Here is a 14,970-nt window from a genome sequence, read left to right as displayed (position 1 = left end):
ATTAAAGAGTTTATTTAACAATACATTTAATAAAATCATTAAACTTACATTGATTTCATGTGCTTGTCACAGAATTTCATAACACAAACATAATTACTTTTCTCTTCCGTATAAATACATACATTTATCTCCTATGCACCATCTAAATTCAATAAAAAAATATCATATTGTACTTGATATCTAATATGTTATACATACACTCATATAAAATATTTATCAACAAATATTGATCCCAAAGGTTTAAATTTTATAACGAAAATACAAAAGTAATCAGGTCCTTAAAGAAAACTATCAAAATTCTCTTCCTTAAGAAATCAAATATCAAAATCTATATCATCATCAGCATAATCACCTGCGTTGAACACATTAGATATTTGGGAGGAATACTGAGTGGAAGGAAAACTTACCTTCTGACTTGGAAATGAAGGTGTTAAGGCTGACAAACCCTTAGCATACATGACTAGTTCATTCACTCTTTTAGATTTCTTATCCATTGCTCTTTCTACGGAATTTTTACTATCTTTCTTACAATTGTGGGTTTCCAGAGTACTATTTTCCTTAATTTCCTTTTTGCTTGACCGACTGGTATCCTTACTTTTTTCATTCACCAAAGTTTCATGCTTATCTGGTTCAGCACATATTGCACTAAGTTCATCTTGATTGCCATGGTCCAGTTTATTCACCTCTATACTGTCATCACTCCTTTTAGGCACACTGCAAGAACTCACATTGCTCAAACTGTCATTTTTCTTGCTAGCTTTAAAAGAAAACCTATTCTTGAGATCATTAATTTTGACTTTGATACCACTGCCTTGATCACTCTCACAAGATTTCAATGATGAGACATCTTGTTGCATTTCCTCTATTGTGTCAATAATACCAAAATTTGAATTTGATTCCCCACAACTAGTTGTATGCTCTCCTGATTCTATTTTCTCAGTCTGATTGCTCATGCTCTTCTTGGTGGAATCTTTTGCAGGCTTCTTTCTCTCTTTATTAATATTATTACTCTCTGCTGATCTCTTCTTGTTATTGTTAGCTACAGATTTTGAAGGATTCCCTTGACATTCAGCCACACCATACAAGGTTTTATCTTTATTCCTTTTAATACCAGCCAACACGTTTTGCAATTTATCTGACAAGAGTAAAGTTTTGGTACTATTGTTATCCTTCACATTATTGCCTGTTTCTGGCTGTGTTTGGATTGTAGAATTATTCTTAGAAGTATTAGAGGTGGATGCTTCAAAGTCACTTTTATCCTGAGAATTTCTAGAATGAAACCCATAGCTGCTTAATCCTCTTTCATCATCATTATCCTCACTTATCAAGGTTGTATCCAAAGGAGAATAGCTTATAGAGTCTTCTACATCCTTACGATTAACAGTAGCATCATTGATTTGTGATGAATTTTGAGATTCTAGGTCATCCATTTCCTCCTTTAAAAGATGCTTCAATCCCAGTTTCTGCAGTATCAAGTCGACTTGAAAGGAAATGAAAGTAAAGATTTAGGTTCAAATTCACAATATCCCCTAGTCAAAATTGGATGATAGAGTCACACCAATGGTTTCAAAACCACATTGAATGGATACTTCAATATAAATACTCAGGTATTCATTAATAAAACAAGTAAGGGTGCCTTCTACTTCACCATTTAATTCTCCAAGCACAATGAAGGGTTAAAATTTTTGGTTTTTTCCCGGCGAACAATTGCAGTGAAGTTTTCTCGGGTTTCACACCAGGTCAGGTCCTCCATTTTTCCTCCCAACGTTTCGATGAACAACTCGCCCATCGTCTTCGTCATGGGCGAGTTGTTCATCGAAACGTTGGAAGGAGAAATGGATGACCTGACCCGGTGTGAAACCCGAGAAAACTTCACCACAATGAAGTGCCTAAACTCTAAAGACAGGTTTTGTTTCATTGACGCACTTAGCTGTCCAAAATTGAAATGGAATGATTAAGCATGGAAGCAAGCATTTTAATTTCATTGCTTACACAATTTTAACAATAAATAAGGTAAATAAATCAGTGACTAACAATCTCCACCAGCGTGCTTTGCGCTCAGGTTGACCTTGCTGGGCTACCAGTTGTTACCTTGTTGCTTGCCATGGCCCAATCGCGAGAATCATGGGCCAATTGCAAACAGAGGTTTTAGGAGGACAAGGGATTAATTGTTGTATGGCAGTGGCTAGTTTTGAAAAGGAGAACTGCTGCAGAGGGGAGGCAGGAATTAATTATGACTTGCCACTGTTTGTCTCCCGTTTTGTGGGCAGGCTGTTTTTCGTCCATTTTTGAATTTTTTTTGCCCGCTCCTTCATGAAATGGCCAGCTACAGCACTGGGACTAAGTCTAAAATGTGCAAATGCAAAATATGCATTGTATTTTTGAAAGCAATGAAAAGTATTTTTCAAAGTCATGCAAACATAAATTTATTCATCTTATAACATGTACGTACCTACGGATGAGAATTATTTGTTTGCATTCAATGCGACCGGTCAATGATATGTTCAAACAGTCAATCAATCAGGAAGAATTGTTTTTGATACAAATGGCGATGAGAAACTGTCCTAAATGATGAATTCAGATATAAATAGAAAGAGACGAGAATTTTCAGGAACAGGAATTTTCATGATGTGACAGAAAGGCTAAGAAAATAATATGAATATGAAGTAGGGATGATTGAAACAATAACGCAAGATGAACTAAGGAAGTATGGATCAAAGGTTTCCATGGTGTTTCTCCATATGAGTCACGGCTTTCGGGCATTCCTCTTGTAACACCTAATTTTGAGTGGTTTGTTTTGGTTTTGGTGTGACGAAATAAAAGCAATAATAAGCAGCAGAGGTGGAGTGAGGTAATTGTTGGGTTTGTTGACGGCGCGGGAAGAAGTGAAACGAGGGGACTCGGATTGTGATAGTTATGGCGGACGGGTGTTCCCTCGCTCCCGAGTATGTATTATTTAAAGTGAAATAAAATGTTTGAAAGTAACGTGAAAACGAAGTGAAATTAATTGAAACGTTACATTTTTAAAAACTCATGTGTCTCTATATCTACCCCTTCTTTTATCAAAAGTGGCTTTAAACGCTCCTGCAGCTCAAATTTCGCCCCTTGGGTCGTCGATCCCCGATTCCTCAACAAACTTTGTAAATCCACCTTTTTCAGTTCGTAAAATTTTTTCACTCCCGCCATCTTGAATTCCCGCTCTCTACGACGCGACTCGTTCCTCAGGCGTTCCGTGGTCTCGATCCTCTCGAGAAGTCGTGCCCTACACGTTGCGGCGCCAAAATGTAACGTTTCAATTAATTTCACTTCGTTTTCACGTTACTTTCAAACATTTTATTTCACTTTAAATAATACATACTCGGGAGCGAGGGAACACCCGTCCGCCATAACTATCACAATCCGAGTCCCCTCGTTTCACTTCTTCCCGCGCCGTCAACAAACCCAACAATTACCTCACTCCACCTCTGCTGCTTATTATTGCTTTTATTTCGTCACACCAAAACCAAAACAAACCACTCAAAATTAGGTGTTACACTCTGCATTGTGTTGTCCATAGGTGACGACAGTTTATCCAGCATCCTGTAGGACTTCTTCCGCCTGAAGAAGCCAGCAGGATGGCTGGAGAAACTGTCATCACGTATGATCAACATAACATGGAGGAACACCCGAAAGCTGTGACTCATAAGGAAGGATGGACTAATGGTACAAGAGGCAGTGAAAGAACTCCAAAAAGGTTTGTGAAATGGCATGGTGCATAAGATAATCCACCACTCGCAATGGAAAATTACGACCAATTATACAAAGCATTGGAGCTACTTTAGAAAATGCTATATAACAATAGCCACTCAACATATAAAAATAGGATACACAGAAAAATGCATGGTGAACAAAAAATACTGCACAAAATGTAGAGAACCTCATTCATTTAATTTATTGGACCTAAAATGTAATGCGTTTATTCACCTTGCACTTTGTATTCCTCCATAGCATCATCAGGGAAAGAAGCATGAAGAGCATTAACTCCACTGATCAACGCTGCACCTTGCATTGATGACTCAACCAGTGAAACAGCCACAACAGCATCCATGATAGTGACTTCATCATGATACATCAATCTGGCATGCCCTTGTGATAACCTTTAGAGATAATCAAATGGATGAAACCAGATAAATTTGTTGTATAGAAAGTAACACAACAGCATGAAACAATGTGCATTAATTAAAGTCCAATTCATGAAAATTGGCATATTTAGGGCTGGATTAACGTTTTATAGCAGTTTGGGAAGAGACTACTGTACCTTCTTAGTTCAAACAATCAGAAAGAGCACCAATTTTTTTGTTAGGAAGGGCTTCGAGGAAAAGCACTTTGAGGCAAAAAGGTCTTATTTTGTTTGGAGATTAATAATAAAAAAAGAGACAAGCACTGTTTCTGGTGCCAAACTTTGTGTGCCAGTAAACTAATTAAAGAATATGAACAGTTATCTGGAGCAAAACTTAGTAAAAACATACATTTAGAATAGAAAATGAAATTCACAGGAATCGCGTTGGCGTGGTGCCTAGAGTGTTGGCTTCCCACACCGAGAGTTCGGGTTCAAATCCCGGCAGAGGCAGAGAGTTTTCATAGACTGCCTGATACCTGCTTGAATGTTGTGTGTTGGACATTTGAAGCACAACACTCGGTCTGTCGGGTGGGACGTTAAGCCGTGGTCCCCTTGGGGCCTTTCATTAAGAGCAGGCTTATACCGATGCTGGGTTTCTCTCCACCCTTACTTACCTACCCTTCCCTCATGGCGCAAATGACCTACGCTGTCGGTCGCCTCCTCCAAATACCATACCATGAAAATCACCTAGTAACATTCCACACTATTGATAACTACTGACAAAGGTTGACCTATGAGTGTCATTTTCAAATATCTTTATGAGTGCTGTGATAACACTTTGCAAGGGAGCAAACTCCTCCCCCAAAACAATTCCTTTACAAATGACCTTTCCCCTCCCCCTGCAATAGCCCTGTTCCCAATCCTCTCGTCGTAAATGAACGTAGCTGTTAATCACCTCATCCAAATGTCATACCTCCACATCATATTACATTATACAGTGGAACCTCGTTAAAATGAGTACGGACTATGGCGACACCCCCGCTATTACGAGAGATAGCCGATGCACCGTCAATTGACCTTATAATAAGCGTGTTAAAAAATTTGTTTTTACGAGACCCTTTCGGTGTTGGCTCTCGCCATAGCAAGGGTTTCACCGCCGGAAGACTTTCATCAAGACTCCTTAACCTCTGTAATTGCTAGCGATCTGTTAGAAATGGAGTTAATGGAGTGCTCAGTCTCAAATTTACGTGGTAAACTGTCGTTCGATAAATATAATGATTGACGAAACAATGCTTTGCATGATTTTTATTGAGTGCGGCGCTTATAAATTGTTTGTAAAGTTAGTCGTTATTTGAGTAAGGAAATTTAGTGATGCAAAAAACCATCGCCTTTCGTCTGGATTTATGATTACGTTTATCAGATAGATGTTTATCTGTCACCGCACCACCCCTGTTCCTGTATATCTGTTCGCAACAGGTATATTGGCTATTATTTGCTCCACCTCCGGTAAAGCGACAATTCGCTATAGCGAGTGTTTATTAGTGCACCGTGGGGTGTCGTTATATCGAGGTTTCACTGTAGATTGTTCTAATATGAGAAATGAGATTGGTATCAGTTCTGAGTGAGATAGCTGTTTAAATCAGGAGTAATGAATAAATACATTAAGTAACAGGGCCACCCATTCAATTTCACTGACTGACAAATTACAATTACAGACTGAAGTGATTGGTGCAGTAAACTTGAATGTTTTTTGCAATATTAATAAAAAAAACTATTTGACACAGAAAAACCAGGATAATTGTAATTATCATAAGAATTCTACACTGACATAGAGATGAGAAACCTATGAAACTCAAAGTGCCTTACCTAACTAAGCTTTCCAGCATCCGCACACTCGTTCTAGCAGCATTCCTGATATCTGCTTTTCTTTGGGCTTGGTAATATTCTCTGAGGATTTGATTGGCTCCCTCAGACATTGTGGGTTTGAGATGCTTAATTACGCAGAAGTATGCTTGAAGTTTTTCTAAACTCCACAGATTAGCTGATTTTTTTACCTCCATTGATTTTATGGGGTCCTTTCCCTTCAAAATAAAACTGGATACCATGCTGGAAACAAAAAATATCAGATTAAGCATACATGCATCACATACTACATATTTTTCATTTCTTAAAGCTCACAACTGGTAACTTTCTCATACCTATCCCAGTCTTCATTCCGAGAATCAAGCATAACCAACACCAGGTCAAATCGGCTGAGCAAAGGACTAGCTATTGCAATATTTATGCTTAATGGGTGATTTGAATCATACTGGCCTTTAGGATTTGTTGCAGCTAGAATAGTACATCTTGTACTCAGTTTGCATACAAGTCCAGCCTATGTAGATGAAAAGAATGAACATTATTTAAGAACATGCTTAATTGAACTCACCAAAAATACTCCATACTAATACACCATAACTAACTTAACAAGCAATGAATAATATACCTTAGCAACACTGATAGTCTGCTGTTCCATTGCTTCATGAATGCTGGCTCGGTCATGCTCTCGTATAGAGTTAAACTCATCAATGCAGCAAATGCCACCATCGGATAAAACCAAAGCACCAGCCTCCAGCTGCCAACCACTATTCTCCTAGGATCAAATCTATGAGTGTAAATTTGCACAAAAATCCAACGTAACAAAATCATAAAATAAATTGTGAATGCTACAGAAAGAGAAGAATTTAAAACACATGGTTTTTACGAGTGAAATCACAGAAGTTGATGGATACAAACATGTCCCTACATGAATCAACCCAATGGTATTCCTAACAGAGTTACAACACACTAAGCCATGGATTCTAGGGTGACATATGTCCCCTGGCAGTGGCGTAGCCAAGGGGGGGTCTGGACTCCCCTCCCCCTAACTCTCTCCCCTAGAATATAAAAACAAAATTATTTTCCTTCATAAAAGAAAACAAAATTTCCTTAACAAATGAAGTTTTTTTAATTATGAAAAGAGTTCAAATTAGTTTAAAACCTTCCACTAAGTACCCTGTTTTTTTTTCAATTTTCCCCCCTGGATTTGGACCCCCCCCCACGAACGAAATTTTTGATAATGCCACTGTCCCCTGGGAAGGAATCTGGGATGAGCAGTTTTCATGTTTATTTTTGGGGCTATTAGAACTATTGCATATTTTTTCATGAATGGATATTAGATACAATAACATATCCATTCACACTAAAGAGTCAAATTGATGAGATGAATAGAAAGTTTTTAGACTCAAAATTTTACTGAAAGGACTTACACCAGAGGTGTAACTATTGGGAGGCATGAGTGGGATAGAACCTCCTCTCTATAACCCTAAAAATAAAAACAAATCATATCACAGCAATCATATTTGTTTTAAATACAGTAATTTAATATTTTATACTTAATTTGCCCACAATAATTTATTCCTATTAGTAGTTTAGTTGTATGATTAACTAATTCTAACACGTTCCTTTAATAAATGCACACAGACCTCAATTTGCCTGGTTATTACTACCTGGTGCGGGGTAATAATAACCATGTATATTCAACCAAGTAATTCAATTTGATTTATCCCCCAAACCAAACTCCTAGCTACACCAATGAATTTTACTCTTTTGGAATTCAATTCTTTTTATTTCAAAACTTAGAGGCTTGATGGTGATAGTCACATAAGCATAATTTACCTTAACAGCAGTCACTGTTAAACCAGCAGATGTTGACCCAACACCTGTAGTAAACACAGAGCGAGGGCAAAGTCGAGCAGCAAAGCGCAAAAGGTGTGATTTCCCAGTGCCAGGATCACCAACCAATAGCATGTGAGGCTCACCTCTCACTTTAGTTCCCGAACTTGAGTCTATCCTCTGCACACCACCAGCCAAAGTTACAGCAATCGCCAGCTTTATGAGGTACAGACCAAATACCTGTCCCAAGACACAAGAAAAACACCAAATATCAGAAACTATTATTTCAAGATAAAGTCAAAAAACTGGACCCAAAAGAATGGTTATCAAGATTTTTTTCTGTTACTAGTAGATATCATGAAGAGTATGTTTCACTTAATCTAACAGACTCAACAGCAGAGTTACTGAAGAAGATTATTCGAATGCTTTTGACAAAATATTGCAGACCAAACAAACATTGGGATACAAATGCATATATAGTAGACTCTCGTTGTTAAAAAAACAACCTTATTACAAAGTTTTCGTTTTTATGAAGCAAATCGTTGGTTGACAAAAACACAAATGCAATCTATAGGTAAAGAAACATTATTATAAAATGTTGGTGCACTATCAAAATAAAACAATCTCTTTAATTTTTCAGCACAAGCATTTCCAAATAATATGCAATTATAAATGAAAAATATTAAGTTAAATTTAGGCCATCTATAAATCTGCAATAAACATGGATTAAAAAATAGTAAGCAACATACCTGGGGACACAATGAAGCCAAGATAATATTTCTGCCATGGAGAGGTTGATGTGAATTCAATTTCCAGAACTGCTCAAATTCATCTTTCATTTCCTGAGTGATCAAAATTGATGCCTTTTGGTCATTGCAAACTTGTAAATGATTTGCTTGCAATGAAAGTTCTATTTCACTTCTGTTTCCAACACTCAATGGATTCCAGCGTCTCCGAACAGTACCACTGCAATTAAAATAACTTCATTAGAAACCAAGATCGAATTCGCTCGAAGTAGTCATGAATAAATGGTTTGGTAAATTTAGAAAACATTAACTGCTGGATTGACCAATTTTTGTACATACGGAGAATGCATAAGAGTAAAAATAATAGTGTGGATATATTTTTTAAGTCTTAATAAGTATTACTTTAGCAGTAAGTAAAAAATATTAATAGAAACATGTAACCCTCCCAACATATTGGAATTGATGAATTCAATGAATGCTTCCTAAATAAAACTATAAATGATATACAGAAGCTATAACTAACATGCTACATAAAATGATAGTTTTCACAGATACAGCTACTGCAGTTAAATAAAGGGGATTAGCATTGAATTATTGATAAGAAAGATCAAACTTCTTTTAAGATGATATGTAGAAGTTATGAAAAATATGAAAATAATGGAGGAAATAATGAACTCTAAAAAAGTTGTTCAAATGTACAATAGGCAATAGAATAACATAATTAATAATACACAATTTATAAGAGTCATTAGAATGTAGGCATTACCAAACAGTAACATCATCACCAGGCTTACACGAATCCACTAGATCATCTTCTAGAGTCACCCACATTGATCTAGGAATTGTTCCGATGTTCAACTTTGATGCTTGCTCCTATCAAAAGATAACATTTAATTAATCAGGTTATTAAATTCCATTAGCATTTATTTAAAGTTTTACTAACATCATAGGTATATTATTTTAGTAGCATAATTCCATTCTTGAGTCACTTCCTTCTACCCGAAGCAGTGAGTGACTCAGTGATAAGACAAAATTTAGGGGTCAACAGGCATGCACGTCTGCAGGCAGATTTAGGGGGGCCACAGACCCCCCCCACGCACTTAAAAATAGACAAGCTTCTTAATATACTTATTATCACGTTCATTTTATTTTGTGTATTACGGAGCCTCGATCATTTAATTTGATATTAATAATTTTCAAATCAAAATAAAGTGAATATTTTCCACAGTAATTGTTGTACTATTTTGCTTTTAATCTCAAATATGAAAAGACCTGTTAGACCCTTGTGCCTCCCACCAGAAAAAATCCTGGATCCGCCCTGGGGTGACACAAACATTAGATAACTGTTGGAATGGGATGTAAATGCTGCCCTCAGCAGAAGAATCAGAAATCGCTATATTCAACATAATTGAACTGGGGAAATACATATCAAAGGAAGATTAAGCACCATGCGCATGGCCTGCTTTATTATCGATGATGCATAAGAATATGTACTGATGGGTGAGTTTTGCAATGATAACATGGAGGGGGGAAAGGAAAAATGGAGCACCTTTTCAGCAGAAGTCTGCAACTGGTAGTGAAAGCCAGTCATATTCAGCCCCAGTACATGTGAGAGATAGAGAACAAGGGTACCTTAAAGGCACCCCACAGCACCTTCTGAATATTTCAAAAAAGTCCTGAATGGACCAATTCGAAAGACCTGCAAGCAGTCAAAAACCTGGGCATTTCCTGCCCTTGCACGTCTATGTGGAGTAGATGCGCATCTGCAACTGACCAGTCATCTGTGTTTCAGCCGGGCAATCCCCTTGCATAAAGGTATTGTTGAGGAAGGGAAGGGGATTCGCCCAAAAGACGCCTGCATAGTTCTTGTAAAAAATGGTAAGCAAATGAAGTAACTCCCACACCAACGCTGTTGGCCCTTGCTTCCATAAAGAAAGGAGAAGAATGAGAAGTCTCTCTCATACATAATTATTTAAGTACTCAGAAAGCTTCCAGATTTCATGTTATGATGCAAGCCTCTAGCCTATTGTCTCTAATCACTAAATGTGCACATGGATAAAACAACTGAAAACAAAACGCTCACCAGCTCCTTTACTAGGCAAGCATACTGCAGCATTGACCACTCATTAGGAAGGGAGTTGCCTAGTTATTCAGTCACAGGTTAACCTGGGAATGGGGTACCAGTTGAGGAACGAACAAATTTTCTGTCCACTAATAGGCCTACCGTTAAGAGTACATCATCCATAATTATTGGAAATAATAAGAAATAATTGCCAGAATCTTGGTCTATCGAAATTGGCTGACATACCGTAAAAATTCATTTAAAGTTTTCAGAATTAATTTTTTACTCTTATGACGTTGTTTTTTAGGCCTATTAACTAAGGTTCCTTTTGCTTTTCTCTTGCCCTGCACTATCATACCTGAATTTTTATTTCTTGGAAATCCTTGAAATTAGTAGAGTCAATCACTTGGATGGCAGAAAAGTTGTTTCCTGGGCACTCCTCAGGATTTTTACATTTTGAAGGAGCAGGAATAGCATAAAATTGATCATAATCAGCCTGAAACAAGAGTTAAAATAATCATCATTTATTCCTAAAAGATAATTGATACTAAATGAGAGGTAAATCCACAACCTTAGCCAAAGATATGTGACCACATTTGGTACATTTATAAGTCCTCTGGAATTCCAACATTTTAGGTGTAGTCGTCCTGACAACGGTGCCAGTAAATCGCAGGAAGCAACCCACATCGTCATTTCTAGGCAATGTTATTCGATGCAGTTCAGGACAAACGGGAAGAGCTATAAAAAATATCATTGAAAATATTTATCATCTCTTAAATAATAGAAAAATAGTGGTACAGTTGATCACAAGTCACATGGCTAGAGATAGGTAGCTACTGATTGGGTGGATTAGATCACCCTGGACGCAGGGATGATAAATACTAACCAGTCATTCTTGCATGAACCTTTGGCTTGATTGCATATTTTTTCTCCACATTATTTCCTTGTAAATTTATTACAGCTTGCTGGGCATCAAGCAAAGCTCTATCACATAATGGTATCAACTTGGTTGGATTGGAAAGAATCCCATCACCCAAAATAGTACATGTTTCGAATAGTTTGACAAAACTGAAATGTTAAAAAACAAGTAAACTTGTGATTAGAAACAAATATTCAAATAAGCTACAACATCTATGCCAAAAAAAGTTAAAATGCTCGTACGAAAACTGATGCATCATCATACACTATAAATATCTAAGTAACTAAGTACATTTATAAATGAATGGTTACTGGTTGATTATAGTTTAATCTCATATCCAAGAGATACCCTCAAGTTGTCTTGGGGATATCTCCTCGAATATAGGAAAAAAATTCTAGCTTAAATTTGGCATGCAAGAAATAATGCATCACATAAATATTTTAAGAGGTATTCTGCCCTAAGTACACTACTATGGGAAATAGGGCATCATGGGGCCAGTGTTCACTAGGATTCCAATGGCAGAATGAAAACCTTCCGCTTGTGAAGATTGTGATCGTAGGTATGATCAGGACTTTTTCACATGGGTTCAAGGAGTGCTCATGAGTACCAACCCTCCTATAAATTTAGCCATTTGAATGACTATGATAGTGTGAGAGATCATAGGTGGGTGCTATGATATTTACTTTAGATGATGCTATTGAGAAACTAATATGTACTGCTGAAATCAGTTAAGCATCATCCCAAAAAAAAAAAAAACGTTCTTTCTTGCAACAAATAATGCTATGAGGAAAAACTTTGCAAAAGTTTTATTAGTAACACAAAGATTCTTTTATCAGCCTTTATTTGCACTCTGCGACAACGTTACACAATCGATTGATGTTCTGATTTTGGGATTTTTCTCCATAAATATTGTGCCCTTAGTAGACAACAAATATACTAGGATATTCCTAAACCCTTCCAGCTGAAGTTCTAAGTAAAATTCAACCACTTAAGAATGACAAAATATTCAAGACAGTGAACAAGGGATCACTTTTTACCAGGTTTTGTAATCAATGGCTGAATATTAAGTATTCATCATGGAGCGTATGCTGGACAACAAACTATACCTACTTTATCTTTGTCTCAGGGAAAGAGCCCCAAGCAGGAAAACAAAATTGGACATAAAAAATTACTATGCTGTCCCACACAGAAAATAAACATCTATTAGATATCTACAGATAGATAAATAGTTATCTAATAGACATCTATCATAGATATCTATTAGATATATTATTGTCAAAATAGCAGCAGTTCTAATAGATATCTAAGGTAGATGCCTATTAGACATCTGCTGTAGATGTCTACTGTAGTTGTCTATTAGATATTTAATTATCTGTTTTATACTTATCTATATCTATAAAAATTTTCTCATGCCTATGCTTGATGCAATTAACATTAGTGAAAAAATTGTCGCCATATGATCAAAATGAAAACTACAAAAAAAATACCGCGACATGGCATTGAATTTGTGTTCCCCACTCCGTAGCCAAACGCGCTCACCACGACACCAACTGCTTTGTTGAAGAAATAGTGCTTTTTTGAAATATTATAACAATTGTTAAAAATAACACTCGGAAATTAATTAATTACAGCCAAACTAAGGCCCATTCAATGGAATCATACATCTATTCATAGATGAAAATAGACAATATATAGATACAGTTGGCATAGTCGCCACTCATCATTCTATGTGTCGCAAAATTTTTCAAGTCCGCCATCACTCCAGTAAGGAACCAAAAAAATTGTCCCTAAATCAAATGTTATGTCGCTTCCATAGCTCACGAATCGCGTTTTAAAACACACTTTCGGAGATGTATCCAAAATCGCCCCTTGTCACCTGCACATCTAATAGATGTCTAATAGACATCTATTAGATATATATCTATTCATAGATGAAAATAAACAATATATAGATATCTATAGATATCTATTTTCCGTGTGGGGTTGAGGGGCTACCTCATGCACATAACTCAGTGGCACACCACATTTAACATAAATAGAATCCAAGTGGAACAACTCTGCCACCAGGAGAATAAACTATTTAATTCTTAAGTGCCCCTTGTCTCAAATGCATTTTACTGGCACAGATATGTGGATGATGTTTTGTTGATGATGAAGTTATTGGTCAGGCAGCCACCCGCAAACTTAGATTTTTTAAACTATTTTGAATTCATTACACCCAAATATTAATTTTACAATGAAGACTGAATCAGGTTGATTTATAAATTTTCTTGACTTTAGAATATCCACTTCAAATAATAACAAACATGACTTTGCAAATTCCAAAAGCCACTCATAAACGCAGTCTCCCATGGATAGCAACGACCTTAAAGAGTAGATTCATGCATGAGCTCGCCGATCATTGCAGGTGTATCTCGTTCAAGGTAATTAAAGAAAAACTTATTAACTCCCCAATTTTAACCCTATTCCCTAAAAATAGGTATATTTAAAATATAAAAAGCTATAAATTAACATTTGAAGTAATCAAATTTTAGTTCGACTCATGATATCATAAACACCTCAGTTGAGCTTGGCAACCACCCAGTCAACACAACAATTATGGCCACTGAGTGGCCGAACTGTGATTTAGCTGTGGCAACTATGTTGCCACATACCATGGCCCAACTGTGGTTGCCGTGCGGCAAGCCAGTGTGGCTTGCCAAACACATATGCAACTATGGCCACACTTTGGAGAGCCACAGCTGCCACCGGTGATAAATGTTCTCATACTTTATTCCCCAAGGGTATCTGCCCAATAAGAAGTAAATATAAATCCCTTAAACCCAGAAGTTGAAGAAAATATGATTATTATTGTGGCAGTTATTTGTAAAAAAAAAAGACTGACAGTCTTCAATTTGTTCCCTCCTTGGTTATCTTACATGAAATTAACTTTGATCTTGAGTTAGTGATCCATCAGTGAATAAATTGCAAATTAATACAAAATGCACTTAAATTGACGTACTTAACCGTGACAGAATAATGGAGATTGACATCATCAGCTGAGAGTATTTCATTGATTTCTTCTAGGTGGTTATCCAGTACGTAAGAAATAAACATATCTGTGAACGACCAAGAACGACACATAACAACCACAGAAATTAGCAGAACACGATCATTTCCTGAAGTACTTAAATTTAAGATGAAAATTAATTAATAAAAGTCTATTGAAACGGTGTAATTTTGGAAAAACTAACCTTTTAAACTGTCATCGTTGAGGAAAGGCATAATCGAATTGTATGATGCTTAAATAACATACGACGAGAATAATAATGGCTATATTTTTAATTTAGATTTCTATGACTTCGAAGAAAGTTTTCACATGGTGGAACAACGCCATGGGCCGAACTATACGGACAAAAAATTATGATTAGAAATATCTTTAGAATACGTCAACATTCCCGCCACAACAACT

General features: G+C 36.6%; 1 protein-coding gene across 1 annotated transcript; it reads right to left on the bottom strand.

Annotated features, from left to right (window-relative positions):
* LOC124167030 (DNA helicase MCM9-like) lies at positions 1–14,961 on the bottom strand. The gene is made up of 13 exons (XM_046544799.1): positions 14,753–14,961; positions 14,521–14,617; positions 11,487–11,668; positions 11,172–11,338; positions 10,959–11,096; positions 9,305–9,411; positions 8,542–8,758; positions 7,796–8,032; positions 6,585–6,731; positions 6,298–6,473; positions 5,966–6,205; positions 3,964–4,136; positions 1–1,480 (listed from the first exon to the last, which is right to left on the bottom strand). Exons 1-13 carry the CDS (start codon positions 14,781–14,783, stop codon positions 315–317), a joined length of 3,078 nt encoding a protein of 1,025 aa, XP_046400755.1. The 5' UTR covers positions 14,784–14,961; the 3' UTR covers positions 1–314.
* Between the last annotated feature and the right edge of the window lie 9 nt (positions 14,962–14,970).

This window comes from Ischnura elegans, chromosome 10 (genome assembly GCF_921293095.1).
Source record: "Ischnura elegans chromosome 10, ioIscEleg1.1, whole genome shotgun sequence".
Taxonomy (NCBI): Eukaryota; Metazoa; Arthropoda; class Insecta; order Odonata; family Coenagrionidae; genus Ischnura; species Ischnura elegans.
Note: the sequence above shows the minus strand (reverse complement) of the source record. Positions and strands in the feature narration are given on the sequence as shown.